Source organism: Triticum aestivum, chromosome 2A (genome assembly GCF_018294505.1).
Source record: "Triticum aestivum cultivar Chinese Spring chromosome 2A, IWGSC CS RefSeq v2.1, whole genome shotgun sequence".
Taxonomy (NCBI): Eukaryota; Viridiplantae; Streptophyta; class Magnoliopsida; order Poales; family Poaceae; genus Triticum; species Triticum aestivum.
Genome location: NC_057797.1, coordinates 546489815 through 546511038, shown reverse-complemented (window position 1 = coordinate 546511038; position 21224 = coordinate 546489815). Strand labels below are relative to the sequence as shown.

At 48.4% G+C, this 21224-nt stretch overlaps 2 protein-coding genes and 1 pseudogene across 5 annotated transcripts; 1 reads left to right on the top strand and 2 right to left on the bottom strand.

Annotated features, from left to right (window-relative positions):
• The first annotated feature begins 5203 nt into the window (after window positions 1-5203).
• LOC123189354 (probable protein phosphatase 2C 40) lies at window positions 5204-10530 on the top strand. 3 transcript variants are annotated; one of them, XR_006495709.1, is made up of 9 exons: window positions 5204-5726; window positions 5815-5986; window positions 6213-6363; window positions 6464-6527; window positions 7074-7181; window positions 7714-7839; window positions 7950-8197; window positions 9386-9610; window positions 9683-9885. XR_006495709.1 is itself a non-coding variant. In XM_044601750.1 (9 exons), exons 1-9 carry the CDS (start codon window positions 5505-5507, stop codon window positions 9997-9999), a joined length of 1329 nt encoding a protein of 442 aa, XP_044457685.1. In that variant the 5' UTR covers window positions 5224-5504; the 3' UTR covers window positions 10000-10530. The 3 variants fall into 3 exon arrangements, 2 of the variants coding, with proteins under 2 accessions (XP_044457686.1, XP_044457685.1); XM_044601750.1 differs by lacking the exon at window positions 9386-9610 and adding an exon at window positions 9965-10530 and having other exon boundaries at window positions 5224-5726; XM_044601751.1 differs by lacking the exons at window positions 9386-9610; window positions 9683-9885 and adding an exon at window positions 8416-9372 and having other exon boundaries at window positions 5206-5726.
• A 676-nt stretch (window positions 10531-11206) lies between these two features.
• On the bottom strand, window positions 11207-14126 carry LOC123189355 (mitochondrial uncoupling protein 3-like; annotated as a pseudogene).
• A 166-nt stretch (window positions 14127-14292) lies between these two features.
• On the bottom strand, window positions 14293-20427 carry LOC542878 (zeaxanthin epoxidase, chloroplastic). 2 transcript variants are annotated; one of them, XM_044601747.1, is made up of 16 exons: window positions 19776-20427; window positions 17780-17942; window positions 17595-17669; window positions 17393-17493; window positions 17192-17307; window positions 16834-17045; window positions 16563-16654; window positions 16276-16390; window positions 15966-16069; window positions 15702-15747; window positions 15547-15611; window positions 15351-15440; window positions 15204-15258; window positions 14983-15071; window positions 14803-14890; window positions 14293-14670 (listed from the first exon to the last, which is right to left on the bottom strand). In XM_044601747.1, exons 1-16 carry the CDS (start codon window positions 20252-20254, stop codon window positions 14590-14592), a joined length of 1971 nt encoding a protein of 656 aa, XP_044457682.1. In that variant the 5' UTR covers window positions 20255-20427; the 3' UTR covers window positions 14293-14589. The 2 variants fall into 2 exon arrangements, with proteins under 2 accessions (XP_044457682.1, XP_044457683.1); XM_044601748.1 differs by lacking the exon at window positions 19776-20427 and adding an exon at window positions 18425-19129.
• Between the last annotated feature and the right edge of the window lie 797 nt (window positions 20428-21224).

Sequence of the window (21224 nt, the reverse complement as noted above, 5' to 3'; positions counted from 1 at the left end):
AAAGTTTTATTATTATTATTTATCACTCCTTTTTTCGATACGAGTGTGCGGTCACTAGCCGGGGAGCCTAATTTCTCTCTCAAAGCCGCTAGAGTTTAGTTTGCTAAACTGACCTGATGAGAAGTACTCCGCCCTCGGGATAGGAGGTTGAAGTCGTAGGCTGACCCGCTCGAACTCTTGAGATAGGATGTATCATGTTAAAGCACGACATAAGCACTTCTTTTTTCTAAGACCAACTTTCGGATTGGCACCGAACACTTGATATTGTTCGGACGTCATGTTTTTACTGACGTTTCTTGGTTTTCCAAGCTTTTGTGCACTTTTAAACTATTTGTGCTTTTCCAGCATTAGTCTCGCAGTGCAACGCTGGACACCTTTAGGGATTCGGCAAAAACATTCTCAGATATTGCTATATATGCATCGGTTTCGAATTGTGTCTTCGGTCAATAGTTGGGTTGCCCGGCTCCTGCACTTGCTTCCTACGTTCCGTTTTGTTCGGCTAGGCGTGCAAAGGGAGAACCACTGCGATTGTGCTTCCAGCTCACATGGTTAAGCACCTCAGTGGAGAAAGCTGAAAACTGACTTTTACAATAAGCGTAAACTGGTCAGTGATCCGATGACTATGTTAAATGATGGGTCGTTCATAACATTGGCCGAAGTGTTTACGGCTTGGCCCCGACTGTCGCCGAACACTACCGGGGGCTATTAACTGGCCTCCCAAACTAAATCCTCAATATTTTGCTCTTACATTAGAGCTGAGGTTTAATGATCATGCTTAGCATGACAACCCAAAGAAAGGAACCGGTAGCGGGACTATTTTCTTTGGAAGACATTTCTTCTATTAAACAGTAATATAACTCTCTGCGTACCTTTGTTTATAAAACCGTATGGCCAGATTGCCTTGTTTGTTATAAATCTTTGCCCTCATAAAGGCCTTATATAGTAGGACAAACACTCCTCGGCTACTGGCCGAGGAGGTGGAAGCCGATGGTCGGTCAACAAAGTTTTGTACAATGCGGATCCGAGCATTAATGACGTGAAGTACTTGGATACATAGAGTCATTACACATAATTTGTGATTTTACTATGGATATTGATCCTTAATTCGGCCACCCATGCCCGCATTAAGGCTCGGGGGCTACTGGGCTTTGGGCTTATTATTTACAAATATTAAAGGGGCACATTGATCCCCTGATTTGGTGTTACCACCCGACCAGTGTCTCGGGGGCTACTGCATTGCTTGTCCAATGCAGAAAATTTTATGTGCAATATATTTTTCGAGGAGATTTTGATCCTCAGGATGGTCGGCCGCACCCAACCGAGTCTCGAGGACTGAGCACGCCGCTTTTAGTGCCCCGAAGTATTCTGCCGAGCTTGGACTTGATCCTCAGGCCGATTTTGCAAATCAACCTGGGTCTCAGCGGCTACTGGGATCAGCGGTCTTACGCCATCCTTCAGGTGCATCTCGGGTTTTAGACCGATACACACCTTGAGGTCTACTGGCTATATATCTCGGCAGAGAATAAATTGCACCAATAAAAAATATTCACAAAAATCGGCCCACATTCGGGGTGGTGCACCACCTCGGAAGCAGCCCGGCATAAAGCTCGGGCGCTAGTGGCTGGCTCCATAGAGGGCATTTCCGGCATTAAGCTCGGCTAAACTCCTTCAAACTTCTTTGAACCAAGGTGATTTACGACACCTCAGATATAGTCCGGCGTTGGAGCTCGGATACAGTCCGGCGTTGGAGCTGGGAAGCGGTCCGGCGTTGGTGCTCGGTTGTAAAAGATACCTCGAATACAGTCCAGCGTTGGAGCTCGGACGCAAGAGGACGCTGCCGCCCGGGAACAACCTCAAACCCGAGGTGTGGCATAAAAATAACAAGGCATTGGTAAAGGCCGGAAACTTAAAGGGGCTCTCAGATACCCGATGTGTAAATGAATTTCGACGATCCTCAAGATCGAAGATAAAGAAGATTTGTTGAACCAGTTTTCAAGACCGACGATCGAAGATGAAGAACAGTTCGAAAGAATCGAGGAGCGTCCCTAACTTGAAGACCGGTTCAAGGGGCTATTGACGGTGTCCTGGACTAGGGGGTACTCACCATGTCATCTCCCGATCTAATAGATTGGGCCGAGGACCCCCGTGGCCGTATACTCATGGGCCAGTTCGTACAGCTGCCGCATACAAGGAAGATTCCACAAGACTTGGCGATCAAGACAAGGACTTCTCCCACCGGCGTATTCGGCTAGGACTCTTGTTAACCTAGGCCTCTGGTGCATTATATAAACCAGGGCCAGGCTAGTCGATAGATCATATACACATCAACAATCATACCATAGGCTAGCTTCTAGGGTTTAGCCTCTCCGATCTCGTGGTAGATCTACTCTTGTACTACCCATATCATCAATATTAATCAAGCAAGACGTAGGGTTTTACCTCAATCAAGAGGGCCCGAACCTGGGTAAACATCGTGTCCCATGCCTCCTGTTACCATCGATCCTAGACGCACAGTTCGGGACCCCCTACCCAAGATCCGCCGGTTTTGACACCGATAAAGATCTTTATCGGTCAAACCGCATAGCAACATACGTTGTTCCCTTTGTCATCGGTATGTTACTTGCCCGAGATTTGATCGTCGGTATCATCATACCTAGTTCAATCTCGTCACCGACAAGTCTCTTTACTAGTTCCGTAATGCATCATCCCGTGACTAACTCATTAGTCACATTGCTTGCAAGGCTCATAATGATGTGCATTACCGAGAGGGCCCAGAGATACCTCTCCGATATACGGAGTGACAAATCCTAATCTCGATCTATGCCAACTCAACAAACACCATTGGAGACACCTGTAGAGCATTTTTAAAATCACCCAGTTACGTTGTGACGTTTGATAGAACGCAATGTGTTCCTCCGGTATTCGGGAGTTGCATAATCTCATAGTCATAGGAACATGTATAAGTCATGAAGAAAGCAATAGCAAAAAACTAGACGATCATAATGCTAAGCTAACGGATGGGTCTAGTCCATCACATCATTCTCTAATGATGTGATCCCGTTCATCAAATGACAACACATGTCTATGGCTAGGAAACTTAACCATCTTTTATTAACGAGCTAGTCAAGTAGAGGAATACTAGGGACACTCTGTTTTGTCTATGTATTCACACATGTACTAAGTTTCCGGTTAATGCAATTCTAGCATTAATTATAAACATTTATCATGATATAAGGAAATATAAATAACAACTTTATTATTGCCTTTAGGGCATATTTCCTTCATTTTTGACCCAGACGGATGCCTCAAACAGGTCTTAAACGCCCGGGCTGATCGGCGCCCCTTATATCCAGCCCAAACATGAGATAGATATGGGCGCGCCCGCCACGTCGGACTGACGGCGGGGACCCACCTGGAAATGCCCGGGAACCCGACGGTCCGAAGCCCGTCTCCTCCATCGGACTGCTGGCGCCATGTGGCGCAGCTCCGGCGGGCCGCGTAGTGCCTAGCTTGGCTATTTAAGACGATCGGCGGCACCGAAACCCTACCATCCATCCACATTTCCCTCCACCTATCCGGTGCCGCCGCCACTTTCCACTCCACCTGTCCGCCTAGTAGCCATGCCCCACGCCACTGGGTGAGGAGCGAGCCATTTCTGACGTCGGAGCGCCGGCTCAAGCTCCTTGAGCAGATCTGGGCTAGGTGCGAAGCCTGGATCGCCGCGGAGCTGCCTCCGGATGTAGTGATCCGGGAGAGGAGTTGGAGGAGGAGGAGGAGAGGATGTGGGAGACGCTGGCGATGCGGATCTGCAGGCGGAGCAGCAGGCCATCCTCGGTTCCCTCCGGTCGGGGTCGGCTGCAGAGGCCAGACGCCGTCGCCGGCAAGAGATGGAGGCGCAGCAGGCCGCGGAGGGGGCGGAGATGCTCGCCTACATGGATGAGGTAGAGCAGGAGGAGGATGAGCCACAACCCTCCTACCCGCCCGTCCAGTCGGCGCCAAATAGTAGCACGCAGGGGTTTATTTTTTTGCATGCTCTGTATGAGTCTTTTTTTTTGCGGCAAAGAGGAGTTTTATTTCAAAATTATAGGATTACAATCTACTGGGAAGAGATCCTCGATACATGGAGGGCCTCTCTAAAGCCAAACAGCAGTACGACTACAATTAGCCAGACAATCTGCTACCCTATTTTGATCCCTACAAATCTTCTGGGGAATAAACCCCCTCTCCTCCATCAGGGCCTTGATCTCAACTACCAAGTGCCCATAAGCTGAACGTGAGAGATTCTCATTTGATAAGATGGACAAAGCCTCAATTGAATCTGACTGGACGATCACTTGCAGTTCTGTGTGTTGGAGAGCTAAAGCCATGCCTTGCATAAGCGCATGGATCTCCGCTTCAAGAGCATCATTGCATCTGAATAAAACCCTATAAGCAGCAAAGATGACCGAACCATCATGACGTCGTAGCACCATACCAGTCGCTTCAGAGCCATCATGAACAGAAAAGGAACCATCCACCGAGAGCGCCGCCTGACCCACTGGAGGAGGAGGCCATGGCACACATTGCCCGCTACCATGCTCTCTATGAATCTAAGGGTTGAAATATGAGAGACGAACGTAGAATGGCTAATTTGAGGCATGACCGGTTACTGTCTGCGTTCGCGGACGTTTGAGGGGCCAGATTTGCAAAGTTCGGTTGTACATGCTCTTAGCCAACGGGGAACTCACACCGGTGAAGTTCCAAGCAAATGGTCGCACATACAAACTTTAGGTATAAGATTTTCTAAAGTGGGGTACTTTGGTGAAGCCAATTTCAGAATATATCAAGGTCGCAGCCACCTGTTGCTGCTACTTTTCCACGTCCTCTTCCCCTATGTCGATCCAACCATGCATAGTCCAAACTCGTTTTTGTAGATACTCACGGGACTCACTCGGGACTACGATCGGGCACGTAGACGACGACGCCTTCTTCTCTTCTCTTCTCTGTCTACCAAAAAAAAAAGGAAAAAGAAAAATGCCGGACCTCGTGGTGTGATAACGGCAGAGCCAGAGGCGGCCCACCTGGCTGCCTGCCGCGGCGCGTCCGTTAAAAACGCAAGGCAGGGCGACCTGATTGGTGGCGCGCAATAAATTTGTCCGGCCGGGGACGGCGCGCGTGGGAGCGGGCTGGATTTGCGCGTCGTCTTCCTCTCTCTCTCTCTCCCGGAGCGGCGCGCCCCATGTGAGTGCCGGCCCCCCCACCCCCACCACCCTCGCCGATCCCGCAAAGCAACAGCTCGCGCGCGCCCAGGCAAAAAAGCCAGCGGAAAGGTTCGGGGCCGCTTGCTACCCGACCACACCACCACCGCACCGCACCGCCAGGCCAACCCTCCTGCCTGCCTGCCTGCCTGCCAGCGCGACCCAGAGACCCGTCCCGCGCGCGTGCTCTCTCTCGCCCACCCAGCTAGCCCGCCCGCCTGCCCGCCTGCCATGCGCGCAGGATCCGCGGCGGGGATCTGAGCGACGATGGCGGTGGCGGAGGCGAGGACGCCCCGGCGGCGCCACGGGAGCATGGCGCTCGCCGACCTGCTGCTGCGGGAGGCCTCGGCGGAGCGGGCCGACGCGGCGGGGGGCGAGCGGCCCGGGGTCGCGGCGGGGCAGGCGGCCCGGGCCAGGAAGGGCGAGGACTACGCGCTGCTCAAGCAGGGCTGCGAGCGCCACCCGGGCGCCTCCTTCTCCGCATTCGCCGTAAGCTCCCCCTCCCCACGCGTCCGCTGCATTTCACTTGTTCATCTCGCCCGGTGATCTGCTCTGACAGGTGCCTGCCTGGTTGCAGATGTTCGACGGCCACAACGGGGCCGCCGCCGCGGTCTACGCCAAGGAGCGGCTCCTCGCCAATGTGCTCGGCTGCGTCCCCGCCCACCTCACCAGGGACGAGTGGCTCGCCGCGCTGCCCAGGGCGCTCGTCGCCGGCTTCGTCAAGACCGACAAGGATTTCCAGACAAGAGGTCAAATCCCCTGCGACCATTTATACATGGAGCTAATTAAGACCCTCCATTCCTAGTGTAGTACTACTACCACCACCAATTACTGCCATGTCTACAAGTACACACAGCTCTATGCCCACCTCAGTTGGGAGGTCATCAATTCAAATTTGTGCATGTCCATGCTCTCCTGGTACACCGGTGCAGTAGTACCAGTGCTGAACCTTGTTTGTCCACTCCTGCCTTTCAGCGCACTCTTCGGGGACAACCGTGACGCTCGTCATAATCGACGGCTCCGTTGTGACCGCCGCATCCGTCGGTGATTCTCGATGTGTCCTTGAAGCAGAGGGTTCAATTTACTACTTGTCGGCTGATCATCGTTTTGATGCTAGCGGGGAGGAGTAAGATTTGTTTATACTATATCACAAATTCATCAATTCCGTTGCTCTATTCATGAATATATGTCGCTGCTTCTTATCACTTTTTGGTTTCCATTTGTAGAGTTGGACGTGTAACAGAATGTGGAGGTGAAGTTGGCAGGCTAAATATTGTTGGTGGAGCTGAGGTTTTGCTCTTCATCTTTTGCTTCTGCTCAAGTTTTTCCCTCTATTTTACGTGTTGGCAGCCAAGGAACTTTCTAAAGTTGAATCTTTATATTTTGATGACTTTGGAAAGATGTAGCTACGAAAGTGTTGCTATCCGTTAGCGACTGATTTGACTTGTAGCAAGTTATTAAGCGTGGAATTTTCATTTGGCGACCAGGGCTTGCTGTTTACTTCAAATTCGCCCCTTTCTAATTGTTCGATAGTTTCTTTGTAATTTTAATCTGTGGGGACTAATGAATCGACTTACTTATTATACAAGTACTAATTTTGGTTTAGAACCACTCTTTCCATATTTTGTGTACCTATGGAATTTTAATGAGTGCCTTACTCTACATGCCGTTGAGTGTTCACCGTTCGGTGGTTCATTTCAAAACTTTGCGCTTGCACATTATCCCGATTACATATGTTGTATATATATTTTCTCATGTTTCCCTGAACCATAATTGTGTTAATAGGTCTGATTCACACCTTTAGCTTGACCCTTCTTTCCTTTATTGCCCAACCAGATTGGCCCCCTTAGATGTTGGCCAGGAGGTTTATGCCTATCAAGATCAATTGGTGATCAGGATGTTGGTGAATTTATCATTCCTGTTCCTTTTGTGAAGCAGATCAAGGTAAAAAATTCTTCATGTCTGTTCTATACAGAACCAAATTCAAAACGTCACAATAAAAGTGATAGGCACCAGAAGTTCTACTGTCTGAATATTCTCGTTGTCTTTGTCATCTTTATTTTCTTGTCACTTCGTGAAATGTCCTTTTTGTGTAAATTTGATAGACATGGGTGCTTCTGCAACCTATTGCAGAAGCACAACCTGTAAAATTCAACACCATCTGAAAAAAAATCCTAGTTCTATTTTGTGTATTTGTACAGAAAAGATATGACATATTGCAAACATACCAAGTGTCTTGTAGCAGTACAGATTTTTGTGGTTCACAATAGTTCATATTTTTGCTTGATGTTTCTCAAGTGCACATGTATGTGGCACATCTACACAAAATCCCTATTGCCTTTTGAAATATACAAGGTGCATTTTGCAAAAAGTTTTGTCTGCACCCATGTGTGAAAAGTCGGCATAATAAAGTGTTTTTCTGAAGATTTTTTAATCATATTTTCGAAATACTAATGTCTTCTAATGCTTGCTGCAGCTATCTAGTGCTGGAGGTCGTCTAATTATTTCAAGTGACGGTGTTTGGGATGCCTTGACTGCGGAAATGGCTTTTAGTTGCGCACGAGGGCTTCCTCCAGAGGCTGCAGCGGATCAAATTGTCAAAGTACAGCCACTTAACCCCTCATTTCTGGCACACTACCTGGAATCCTCAGTTTGTACCGTGTGTCATTGTGCATTAGAATAAAACTGTTATTTACTGTTGATCTTTTGCAGGAAGCAGTGGATGCAAAAGGATTAAGGGATGATACAACTTGTATTGTTATTGACATAATACCGCCAGAAAAACCGAAATCCACTATACATTCTCGAAAGAAGGCACGGAATGGCTTTAGTCTTTTGAAAAATATATTCATCAGAAAAAGAACATCAGACACATTATCACGTGCTGATACGGAGCGTACTTCTGAGCCCGACTTGGTGGAGGAAGTCTTTGAGGATGGATGCCCATCTCTGCTAAGATGGTATGTTCCCTTTCTCCATTGTGTCGATGGATCCATACTAGTTCACACACAATTATATGGTGAACCCAAAGCTTCCTGACTAAACAATAACTCGTACTTGGGAAACCTGAGTTTAGCAGTGGTTTAGCTTTTTGGTAACATGTGACATACCATTTGAGCTGAAGATGTCACCTGAGTTACACCTTGTCATATTCAACTGAAGAGACCTTACTCTGCAGGCTGAAATTGTATATGCTGGAACACAGGTTCTGTTAGATTCTGTGACAACGGTCGATGCCATACATCTAATAGAAAATATCATTTCGATTGAGCATTGGGTATGGGTTTTCTACTATATAACACCTTACCATTCAATGAAACAGGGCATAGCCCTTTAGACTGAAGTCAGGTTGGTACAGGTGTTGCTGTGATTGGGTACCACATGTTACATTTGTGTTTAATTTAGTATATTTGGCTAGCATTACATTTTATCAACCAGGCAACAAGTCTTCTTTCGACAATTATTATTGTAGGACGCTATACTTCTTTTGTAGCATTGCTAAATATTTGGATTCAGTCCTTCAAGATTATTTTGTCAAAAAATATGATTCGATGTTTGATTGGCAACAATTGTCATGTCTCGTGAAAACACCATATTTTGCCATAAGCCTTGTTGGGTTCCACCATAGATTGACAACAACGGGACAACTCAAACTCCCCAACCATAGTGTTCATCCAGAACTTGACACAAACATCAAAAGAGAAAGAAATGTCAACCATCCAATCCTAAACTTATGGCGAAAGTTCACTTTTCAACACTGAACTTTAAAACCATTTAAAATACTACCTTGAACTATTGAAATGCTTCAGTTTCACCTCAAGTGGTTTCACAAGTGCCTTGCGGCCCACATGGATGCCACAGGTCTGCAACCTCACTTCCACATCGTAAAAAAAAACTTTGCCTTTGCCTTTTTTTCTCTCAAGCATGGACAGGGTTTCAACTAGCCATGGACAGGATTGCGTGGAAGTTAGCTATCCATGACTTGGTTTCGAGATCTTACGAGTTTCAACTCTAGCCTACCCCAATTTCTTTGGGACTGAACGGCTTTGTTGTTGTACTATTTTTCTCTGGCTTCTAAGTATTTTCTCTTTTGTGGAAGTTATTTTATCCCAATGGTTCTGTTTGTCTTATATTGCTTGTTCTCGTAGTGTTTGTTTCTCCACGGTAGTGGCATGGCAATGCTTGGACGGCCTGCCACCCAAAACTACTCATGGAACCAGCTGAGGGTAAAAAGTGGATATTTCAATAGTTTGAGGTTGTAATTCAAGCGGTTCTAGAGTTTCAGGGGTGAGATGAAAATGCAAACAAGCAGAAAAGCAAAGCGCCTGTTTCGCTCTATGTGGAAACACCTTATGAAGCTGAATGCCTTACCAGTTGGGTCTCATTCAAACTTTTTTATTGTCATTGTCTATTAATTGCTGACATTTTACTTCTGGTGAATGCAGGCTAGACTCCGAGTATCCAGTCCGAAATATGTTCAAGCTCTTTGTATGTGCAATTTGTCAAGTAGAGCTAGAGTCTGGTCAAGGGATATCGATACACGAGGGTTTGTCAAAGCCAGGAAAGGTGTGTCCCTGGGATGGTCCGTTCCTTTGTCACAGTTGCCAGGAAAAGAAAGAAGCAATGGAGGGAAAGCGGCCCTCACGCGGTATTATATCTTCCACCATCTTGTGAGCTATTTGTGAGGTTGAAAGCCACATTTGGAATAAATCTTGCTATACCTGCAGATTCCTCCTCAAGAAACAGTGGGTCAAGCGAGTAGTAACCGAGGGCAAGAGTCATCTTGAAGCAACCATCTAACGATATTCCGAAAGACCGATGCATAGCTGACACTTGGCATTCTTGCAATGGTTGATCTGTTAGATGTATTATCATGGAGTTAGGATGTAAGATGAACAACTGGATTGACAGGGAGGGAGGGACCTGTGTTGAAGAGCCAAAGCACAAGATACTCGTCTTGTAATGCTATGGAGCAAAGGGAATTGCCTGTTGGTACCAACATGTTCAGTGGGCTTTCTCTCAGGCCAAAGGCATGTTTAACTAAGAACGGCTGTTCTCTTCTAAGGTCAGCCAGCCATCATGTAAATTATCCATCGTATAGAAGTGTGACACATAGCCGCGGCATTGTATTTGTCAAGTAGGATTAGCTGTGAGATCCTGAATTTCATTTTGGGCAGATCTGAATTAAGGTCACTCGGCCCGTTCCCTGTCAGAATCATGCCGTATCTTCCATGATTCAATACTGTAATTAACACCTAAGGATTAGCTGTGAGTAAACAGGACATGTTCACCATTTCTTTGTACCCCTGTTTTCCTTGTGAATGACGTGACGGCTCACTCTTCCAGCTGGCAAAATTTATGGTTTTCCTTGTCTCTAGATTTTGACAATATGGGCAAGAGGATAAAGCATGGATTCTTTGCCTCCACGCTGCTCAATTAGATGGCCATAGGAACTGCTGATAATTGCCCAGCACTACAGTTCAGTCTGTGTTACACTTGTAAGGGTGTTTGAATTGGTTGTACCCCCTCTGTAAATAAATATAAGAGTGTTTAGATCACTAGTACAGTAGTTAGTAGGAGTATTTCTTTACAGAGGGAGTAATTTTTATGTGCCTACCGGGATTTACCTCCTTGTTTATGCGCATGCTTAACGGATTCCCGCAACGACTTAGATTCCTCCCTGCATCTAATTCGAATGCTCATGAGTCGCTGTTCTACGAAGATGATAGAGCAGGTACATCGCCCTGGCAAATGGCTCCGAGGATCCACTTGAGCTCCTCAAAAGAACTGGACAGAAGCGACCTGGTCTGCACACATACACATATTGTGGTGCAAGAGATACCAACCATCTGCAACAGCTCTGCAGAGCAAGATGACTGCTTGTGCGCACATGAACACAAAAGGGCGAGCTTTCGAATTCTTGTCTGAACAGGGAGTGCATAAATAGCACCCAAAATGAGAAAATGTGATTTGTAAGGGATGACAAATCTATGCGCTGGCTGCTGCACCATCAGATATACAGAGTTCAGGCCCAATTTAAACGTAAATGCACAAGGGCACAGTAATACGTAGCCACAGCCTAAAGGTTCAGAAATAACAGTGTCTTTGATCCGTATGCCTCTTGCATGAAAACTCAGCCAGCACTATCAGAACGAAGAAATACCTGATGCTTGTCGGAGTTTTTCCGTAGGAAACCCAGAACACAAACTGCCAGGGGCCAAGCCTGGCCCATGTAGGTAAGAAGCCCTTCCACAATGCTGTCAGGCCCTCATGTTTGACGGTCTTGACCAAACAATCATAAGAATTCCTGTATAGAGCCTTCGCCTCCAGGCCCTGGTTCATCATCCTGGTTTTGATCACATCCGCTGGGCAGCTCAATGTAGTCGCACACAGACCAGAGGCAACAGAGGCTAGTGTGTGAGCATACAAGTTATCGTCGCTGATCTGCTTGCGGATGATGAAATGCTTTGCCTGGTCATAGCAGGTCAACTCGCCCATGTTGACAAGAAATGCTCGCTGGGCATTAGGACCAACCCCCTTCCAAAGTCCTAACAGACCTTCTGCACGGGTGATTTTCGTGAAGGCGTCTAAGATCCCTGTATACCGAGGTTGGATGCCTTGGGCCAACAATCTGCTGTCTGCTTGCATCCTTACCTTGATGAGATCAGCTGGGCTTGCCACCACCTGCACTGCAAAGTAGGAGGCACATTAACTATTGCGTTAGATAGCAATATATAGGGCAATACTTACATTTGTTAAGAGACCATGATTCTAAATCTAGCAGATAACTATAACACTGCTCAATGGTAGCACCTCTGACTCCAGATCAGAAGGACTATAACATGCTCATCACTGGCTGTCTCTCCTTCTTCAAATCACATATTTTTCCAGGGATACAACCATACAAGTAGTGATGAACTGCCAACTGTTCAGGGGAGGGGGAGGGGGAGGGGGTTATGTTGACTAGTCCAGTTAGATGATACTGTTTCAAATCCGTACATAATTTCTCATCTGGCCATCAGAAACACCGCACCTCACACTTATTTGCCCATTGTGAAGCCAGCAGTGAGGAATACGATTGAGGCCTGGATGAGAGTGCTAGTCAAACAATATTGTATCCAGCAACTTCACAACCCTGATGGGGCACGGACGACTGGGCAGCGACCTGATCGATGAGCTACAGCAGCGTCATCTTTCATATTGCTGCAGGGTTTACTTTAGCTTTCTGCTAGGCATTGCCTTCCTTTTGGATTAAACTGTGTGTGTCCTCAGCTCCTGCGTGAGTGTTGGGAGTGCTCGTGTGTGGAGCCTGTTCCCTGAACTTTCTGCGTAGCTCTTTTGTGAGGCTTGGGTGTCGTCGGGTTTTCGCCCCATAGCAGGTATCTCATAGGGGAGTTCCTGTGGTGGGTTTCCCGGCGATGCGTTGAACTCGCTTTCCCCTTTCCCATCCCCTGTTGACACTAGTTTGATGTGTATTTCCGTTATTCAGTTCATGGAAAGTGGTTATGCCCGGTTCAAAAAAAAAACCATGATGGGGCATCACTGAGTACCCTGGACCTCAGTCCCAAATCCTACACTGTGAATTGCAATCCCTAGTCCCTAGTCACACTGAAGTAGAGTGTGTGACACGCACCGTGTCCACTACAAGTTTTGATCACAATCTTATAGTTCATTGAAGCATTATCAGCCGATGTAACGGACATGATTGAGGTTGATGCCACAGCCAAGATGGACCCCACTGTGGCTTCATGTGTCACGGAGGTATTACCAAATATAGTCATCACATGAGGATAAGGTGGAATGCCGGCAATATTTGGAATTTAAGTTGTAATGAAAAAGATACACCCTAATACACTTCTTCATACGTACTAGTACCTCCGTAAAGAAATATAAGAGCGTTTACACCACTACTTCCGTAAAGAAATATAAGAGCATTTATAGATCATTAACGCTCTTATATTTCTTTACAGAGGGAGTATGTAAAAGAATGGCGATGGTTAGCAGTGTTTAAAATGAATAGCTTTGTTACGGCATCCAAACAGCCATGCTAGTTTCAGAGATACATTCTCTCAGTTCTCCAACGGACATGATTTCAGATTTACTATTTTGAAAGCCTAATATTACCAAGTTCTCAATCTAGTTCAGGAGATCACATTTCTCCATCATAGCACAGATCAAAAGCTCCCTGATTAGCTAAGCCGAATGGCACACCGCCGTGCAGGCACAAGAGCAAAGCACTTCGACGGATCTGATATTCACAGAGACATGTTACCTGCGCGGCGACGCCGGAGGCTCCCCCAGCACCCGCCTTCTCGAGGAGGCCCACCTCCCGGCCCCCGCCGGCAAGGGAGGACCGGAGGTGCTCGTAGCCGACGATGCGGAGCGGGGTGTAGAAGAGGTGCCGGAGGACAGCGGGGGAGAGGCCCCGGTAGAGCCCCCCGTCGCGGACGAGCTCGCCCGCGACGCGTACGACGCCGCCGCCGCCGCCACCAACACCGGTGCTGCGGTGGAGCTGGAGGCGCGTCTTGAGGGCGTCGAGGGGGAAGGTGGAGACCTCCGCCGCGGCGGCCGAGACCGACGAGAGGGAGACCTTGGCTAGGGTCTCGCTCTCGCGGCGGTCGCCGGCGGCCCGAGGTGACATGGCTTACGAGGGCAGACACCTCACTCGGCGTACCGGTGGAGTATACATACCTACCGAGCGTACATCTGGGCCGACCAAGGATGATCCAACGGCTGTAGAGTCGGTCTGCGCGGGGCTACGATCGAGTGGTCCCGCCCCAGATCCCGCACCTCGACGGCGAGCCACGGCCGCGGCAGCGAAGACCACACCACCGCGTGTCTTGGATCCGCCGTCATGATCCTAAGGTTCAGCTGCTGACGATTACTTTTTTCTACTAAGTTGATTCCTGGGTCCTAAGTCCTAACTCTCGCTCTTACCACGAAGAGAAAATATCGAACTACAGACTACTGGTGCATATGCCTTGGAACGAATCATGGTGTTTTTCCTTTGGTCCATTGCGTCATGGTGTTCATGCTATAATTGCCTTCGGCTTGATTACGCAATATTTCTATCTTTCAGTATGAACACGTGTTAATAGGCACAACAATGTACTGTACTAGGTACAGTATTACAGTGGCAACAGCTAAAAATTGCCTACCCTATTGTACACCCTCAGTTCTTTTTCGTAGAACTGCAACGTAGTAATTCTGTCAGAAGCTACTCAAAATCCTGCTTTGGGTATCTGGATGAGTGCAAAAGTTACAATTCTTTTTCTTTCCATGATGCAGTGTCGGCTGTTTACTGAAGAATGCTGTACAGTGGCTGGTGACAAGGGGTCGTTGAAGTCCCCACTCATGCTGCCTGCAGAACTTCTCCCCCTCCTCTCGCGGAGTCGTACGGAAGCGTGCTCAGCACCTTCACCCGGAACATGGCCTGCAAATTTGCACAAACTGATCAGAGTTCTGAATCCAGAAGTGGGCATTCCACGACGAATCATGATTGACTGGATCATCGGGCAGATAGGAAGCAAAGGTAAGAAAGATATGGAGAACAGGATATGGCTACCTTCTTGTCTGAGCCAAATTCGATGGCATCGGAAGGGTGGAAACGAACTGGGAAGTTTGGAGGTAACCGGTAGCGTCTGCCTTCGTTGCTGGAGATTCCACACGCAAGAGAACGGGTTAACATTGTAAAGTTTCGACTTCTGGAGCAAGAGAGTGGAATCAGGCTGCTCTCAGAACTTACTCGTTAAACCATGTACCGTGCTCGCTTCCCAGATCGGTCAAATAGAAACCCTTATTCTTGCATGTGATAGTAGCATGGATCTCTGATACCTGCAAGGAAGTTCAACAGATCAAAGGGAAGTTAACAAGTTTATCGACAAAGGAAAATGCAGCCATGTGTGCAATTTTGAGGATTAAACGGGTTACACTAAAAATTTGCCACATATCATCTTAATAACTTACTTGTGGCAAGGGGAACGACAACGAAGAATCAGAATTGCTCGGATCTGGTTTGCTTCTGCCAAGAAAAAGAGACATTTGTTTTATTCTGCAACGCCTTGAGGAAAAAAGTGCTGTATAAAGAGAAATATTTTTGCTATGTACACCTACCCAATAGAGAGTGTCCTCTGTTCATCCCTGATCAAACGAATGGGCTGCAAGGCAGAGTCGCCTCCAGAGCTCATAGGGAAGAGGTACCACCTGTGAATAGTGTCACTCAAATAACTACTCTTTTCAAAGGCGCTGAAAGTAGTATGCAGAACATGTCTGGTTCAAAATGAAACCAGAGGATAGGCAATGAACTTACTCTCCACCCATAGCTTGTTCCAATGCATCGTCATCCTGAAACCATCGACCAAGCTGGTTGCTTGCCTACAGTGGGATGCTAAATGTCAGAGATTTTCAAATAGTTATCTTGTTTTGTAGTAGTTATTAGTGTTTACATGTCTTTTAGAAATATACCTTGTCAGAAAGCCGGCAACTTAACGGTCTTCCTTCCAGCTTTGAGCTGCATATCAAAAACAATATTCATATCGTATTTCCATCATGATTAATAGATGGTGAGTAAGAAGAGACAATTGGGAAGTCCTTCTGTGCATGGTGAGAAGGTATCTAACCCTAATGAAAATCAAATATTGTTCTGTATTTACAAATTCCATTAAAAAGTATAGCACTATTTACTTATGAGCTCGAAATGGAAACAAACTTATAGCTCAAAAGAATCACCTGTTGCCACCTAAAATCCAGCTCAGCATCAAAGGCATTCCAACCTTGATGAAAAATCTGCCGCCAACTCTTCCAGGATGCGGTATCCTCAACTTTGTCAAAAACTACATGTGACAAATATCCATATAGTAATTTTAGTCTGCATTGTTTGATAATACTCTTATGAAGCAGGTAATCTAGTTTTAAACCTTGCTTCATATGTCCAATAAAATCACGGGTGGCCAACTCAACAAGCAGTTTTAATCAGGCCGAGAGACAAAAACCAACTAAATATGTTTAGAAGTACAAAGCTGTGTAGTTCTTGACTTACCGACAAAGGTCCCAGACCCACACCTAGATATGGTCTGTAAGTGGTAGCCATGATTGCCGCCATTCTTGCCAATCCATGTATGATAGCAACACGTAGCTTTCTCTCCTTCTCATAACTGCAGACAAACATGCAAACAAATACCATGCCCATCAGTCAGACTTACCAAGGACATAATAATAGGGCAGCTTTGGAATTGGATTCTGTTAGTATTCTACTGGATGCTAAAAGCAATACCATCTGAACAAACTAACATGCTACGAGTACAACACAAGGAAAGAAATAGTTACCTCCTCAAGGAGGAAATAACGTCCACAGGAGTTCTAGACTTGACACTCTCTTCCCAGGCCTTCTCAAGCTCTACAGCCAGCTGGTAACCATCCTATAACAAGTGACAAGTTATTTTAGAGCAGCAAGTAGCTGGTAACCATCCTATAACAAGTGACAAGTTATTGATCAGCGAGTACTGTATCTCACAACACCAAGGCAGGAAACCTATCCACCATGCTGAATTTCTGATAATGACAATGATATCATACGCATGGCTAAGTAATTATGTACCTCGATAGCCATGCAACCACCCTGTCCCAGATTTGGCTGCATAGCATGGACAGAGTCACCAAGCAAGGTGACACGACCTTTCCCCCAGTTGATAGTAGGTGGCCGATCGTATATATCCCGGCGAAGAATTGCTTCCTCCTCAGTTGCATTTAGCAGATCTATGACATTATCACACCAACCGCTAAATATCTCGAGCAGTCTGTTCTTTTTGCCTGTCAATATACAGCATTAGTGGATGCATGGATGACAAGCACATAGGCAATGCCTATCAACTATATGTCCCTCATTGGCATCATAGACTATAGAGGAAGGTAACATTTAACTAACTTAGTGCAAAACCTTCCCTCTGGACACTCACCATTCTCAGGATCGGTACCACCAGCAGGTTCCTTGTGAAATGCATACCACTGCATTTTACCACCACCAACATCTGAAGAGACGAAATATTGTTTGTGACCAAGAAACACTCGGTACCTTCACAGAGGAAGAAGGGGAAGCGCATTAGTATTTCCAATCAGAGGAAATGACAGCACTTATTTCTCAGATCTGAGCCACATACCCGACTGTGTCAATATCAGGAGGCACAAAGTCTGCAATTCCGGTGTAGCAAGTGTATTCTGAATAAGATGCATCCGTTTCGCCAAAAAGCGACTTCCTCACCTATCCAATGAAGTAAATATTAATTCAGGTCCCTCAAAAAGATAAATCTCTATTAAGGTCAACTTTGATCCTGTTTTTGAAAAGGCAACTGACTGCATTACCTTTGACCATATGCCATCTGCTCCAACCAAGAGATCACCTTCAAATTTCCGGCCATCCTCCAATATCGCGGTAACCTGCACTTATCCGGTGAATGTTACAAACAAACATTGGACTTTTTCAATAACATTGAGAACCAGTTTTGCACGGAGATGGCCACTCAAAGACAACTGAATTGATGATTCACCTTGTTGCCATCATCAGTAAAGTCGACAACGTGGCAATCGTTCATTATAGCGTCGTCGCCGACAGCACGGGCAAGAATCTGCTGCAGCGTCATGCGGCTAATGACCCTTGTGACCGGGAGCCCTCTGTCAGCCGCAGGAGTGAAGGTATCAAACTTGATGTACCTGCATACCAACATGGCTCAGTCAAATGAATCTTGAAGCTGATCAACTAGCAAATTCAAATATGCAGTAGAATAAGCACAACTAAGTACTCTACATGTAATTTAATTATACAAATCAACATCGATAAGTAAGCAACAAATTACATTGTGTTATTCATTCGCTCGTGTTGCTATCATTGACTAATTGTAGGTCTACTACGATTAACCAATCAAGTGTGAGCTGTACTAATTGCCATGGTATGGCGTACTAAAGCAGGTGAGCATGAACTGCTACCAATCGGGTTGTACCAAGTGGCGATAGTGCACTGTACCACGTGAACAGAGTCTTGTTAGGCTAGCTTGCACAAGAACTTGATGCCAGAGAGAAATCCCAACATTTTTAGGCGCAAGCGGACAAATCCTTGGTAGTAGTTCATGATCCCAACAAGCAACCAAGCAGTGGGCTGCTCGTGTGAGTGGAAGCGGGACGTGATTAGTACCGACCAGGAGCCGGAGATGCCGTCGACGATCCCGTTGACGCGGTCGCCGGTGATGCATCCGGCGTCCATGATCTGGTCGGCGGCGGGCATGTCGACGGCCTCGAGGACGGCGAGCGCGTTGCTCTGCAGCTGGATGGGGCCCCGGTACTTGCCCTCCCCGCGGACGGCGCTCATGTCCCTCTCCAGCACGAGCACCTGGAAGCCCTTCCGCCTGGCCGCGAGCGCGAAGGTGAGGCCGCCGATCCCCCCGCCGGCGACCAGGACGCGCGGCTTTGGCCCCGTCGCCTTGGGCGCGTGCATTGCCGCGTCAACGACCTCCGCAGTGCACCGTACGGAGCCAGAAAGGCAGAGCCGGCGTCCATACGGCGCGCGCGGGGAGCGGAAGGGGAGTATGCGGAGCACTGTCCGGGAGGAGGAAGAGGTGGCGGAGATCGCCGTGGGAGACACTCGCGTGCAGCTGGAGCATGGCATGAGGAATTGGCGACAGTAGACAAGCAGCCAGGAAGTGGAAGCTGTGGAGCTTGTGATAAGCAGAGTATGCTCGCTGCCGTTCAGCGTTGGGTTGACTCTTCCTTCTTCTTTCTCTAAAAAGTCTCAGTGGACATGCTCTGGAGGGAGCTCCAAATGGGCAGTCAGTCAGGCTGGCTTCACAGAAGGAGAAGGAGAAGACGTCCCCGGGAGGCTGGCTATTTTAGCCTGGCGATCGGGATGGGGCAGCTACTAGGCGAGAGACACATGGGATGGGGCAGCTACTAGGCGAGAGACACATGGGATGGGGATGAGACCGCCGGGCACCGGTACTCGCGAACATGGATTCATTGGGCGCAACCCGGCAGAGGGGGGGCTGTACCGTACCGACGCGCCGTGCCGTGCCCGGATAGCGAATTTTTCCCATTTTGTTATGCGGGCCGACACCACGGACCGGGCACGGAAACGGAGGAATGGATTTCTCCTGTGCCGGAGCCCGGAGGTGAGCCGAGTCGGTGGTGTACGTGGGTGTCCCGTGGTGGTGAGAAAAGGAGTCCAGTCCAGGATTGGTGGTGGTGGCCTCCTCGGTGCGTTTGGGCGGCCGTGTGGGCACGCCTACGGGCGAACGGGAAGCCGCCGCGCGCAGGCTCTTTTCATTTCATTGTTGCCCGGCCGGGTGGGGCGGCGCCGTCTCGTCTCGTCTGGGTGCGCGGTGGAGGTCGCGGGATCAGCAGTGGAATCGGTTTGCGCACGTTGCCCACTTATTACTAGCAGTGCCGCAACGGCCAAGGCACAACAAGCAAGCGACAGGCAGGGAGAGAGCAGGTGAGCAGCGGTTGATAAGCAGGCAAGGCACGGCTGATTTGAGTCGAGTTGGACGGACGTACCATGAGCCGGAGATGCCGTCGACGAGGCCGTTGATGCGGTCGCCGGTGACGCAGCCCTCGCGCATGACCTCCTCGGCCACGGACATGTCGATGGCCTCCAGCGCCGCCAGCGCGTTGCTCTGGATCTGGATGGGCCCGCGGTACTGCCCCTCCCCGCGCACCGCGCTGATGTCCCGCTCGAACACCGTCACGTCGTACCCCTTGCGCCGGGCCGCCAGCGCCAGCACCAGGCCCCCGATGCCGCCGCCCGCCACCAGCACGCGAGGCTTCCCGCTCCTGGTCGCCCCCGCCGTAGAGGCCGTCTCCGTGGCGGCCGCGCCCGCCGGGCGCATTGCCGCCACCAGCCTGGCGCTGGTGCGCGCCCTCTGTTTCCTGGACTGCGGGGCCGAGAGGAGGAGGCCGCTCTGCGCCGGGTACTGCTCCTCGTGGCAGAAGAGCGTCTTGGCGGGGGAGGTGGCGGAGAGGAGCGCCATGGGCATGGACCCCGCTGGTCCGATCGAGTCGAGCTCGCTACCGCGGGATTGCCCAAGGAGAATGGAGAGGCTGTGGCCGGAGGGGAAGTGTTATGGTTGGCTTCTAGAACTCTCGGCTGTGGAAGGGGGAGAGGGAGTGAAGCTGTGAAGGGGAAGGGGAGGGGACTGACTGGTGGTGGTGAGCGACCGAGAGGAGGACGAACCGCAGCCAGTCGCTGGATTCCATTTGGAAGGTCGGATCGGACTGATCATCCTGGCCTGCCATCTTCTGCGCGCGTAACACAGGGTGCCAAAGTTTATACCGTTGTGCAAAGGTAGTTATTAGTACTAAAAGCTACCGAGTAAAACAACTCACTGTTACGGTGTTACCCATTTTAGATTATTGACAACTCAAAGTTGGATTATTAGAATCGACACAACCCCCTGTATTCATGCAAGAGTTATACAAGGCCTTATTTTTCTAATAAAGTTGTATTTCGTTGTTTCATATTCTCATATTTTTTTCGTTGATTCCATGCCATGTGTCTGCGGGTCTTTCCTCCATTCAGCCACGCTAACCATGCGGTATGGAGTAATCTTTCGTTCTATATTTGCAGATGCTACATACAGAGTTTGCGTTGCGTGCCTCTGTGTAGCAGCAGTAGGCTGCCACATGGGATCGGGAGACTAACTAGAGAAGCAGGCGATGAGACGTGGCAGCTTGGTATTTCATACGAGTCCGGAGATCTTTTTCCTGCTTGGCGTATGGCTTCATCCCTTCTCTTGCCGGGCGTCTGTTTCATTTTATTATTTTTTTTGAGGAAGTGCCGGGCGTCTGTTTCATTTTATTATTATTTTTGAGGAAGTGCCGGGCGTCTGTTTCAGAGAGCGACGCTCCAGCATATCTTGCCATTCTACTACGTACGAAAATAGCGCCTTGTTTCAAACCTTTCTTACTTGGTCGACTGTAGAACAACCCTACGCTTGGTTTTTACTT

Coding starts and splice junctions, on each gene's coding strand:
- LOC123189354 (XM_044601750.1), top strand. CDS start 5,505: ATGGCGGTGGCGGAGGCGAGGACGCCCCGGCGGCGCCACGGGAGCATG. Junction 6,364..6,463: donor TTTGATGCTAGCGGGGAGGA/GTAAGATTTGTT, acceptor TTCCATTTGTAG/AGTTGGACGTGTAACAGAAT. Junction 6,528..7,073: donor ATATTGTTGGTGGAGCTGAG/GTTTTGCTCTTC, acceptor TTGCCCAACCAG/ATTGGCCCCCTTAGATGTTG.
- LOC542878 (XM_044601747.1), bottom strand. CDS start 20,254: ATGCCCATGGCGCTCCTCTCCGCCACCTCCCCCGCCAAGACGCTCTTC. Junction 17,308..17,392: donor CCTGATATTGACACAGTCGG/GTATGTGGCTCA, acceptor TCCTCTGTGAAG/GTACCGAGTGTTTCTTGGTC. Junction 17,046..17,191: donor TGGTACCGATCCTGAGAATG/GTGAGTGTCCAG, acceptor GTATATTGACAG/GCAAAAAGAACAGACTGCTC.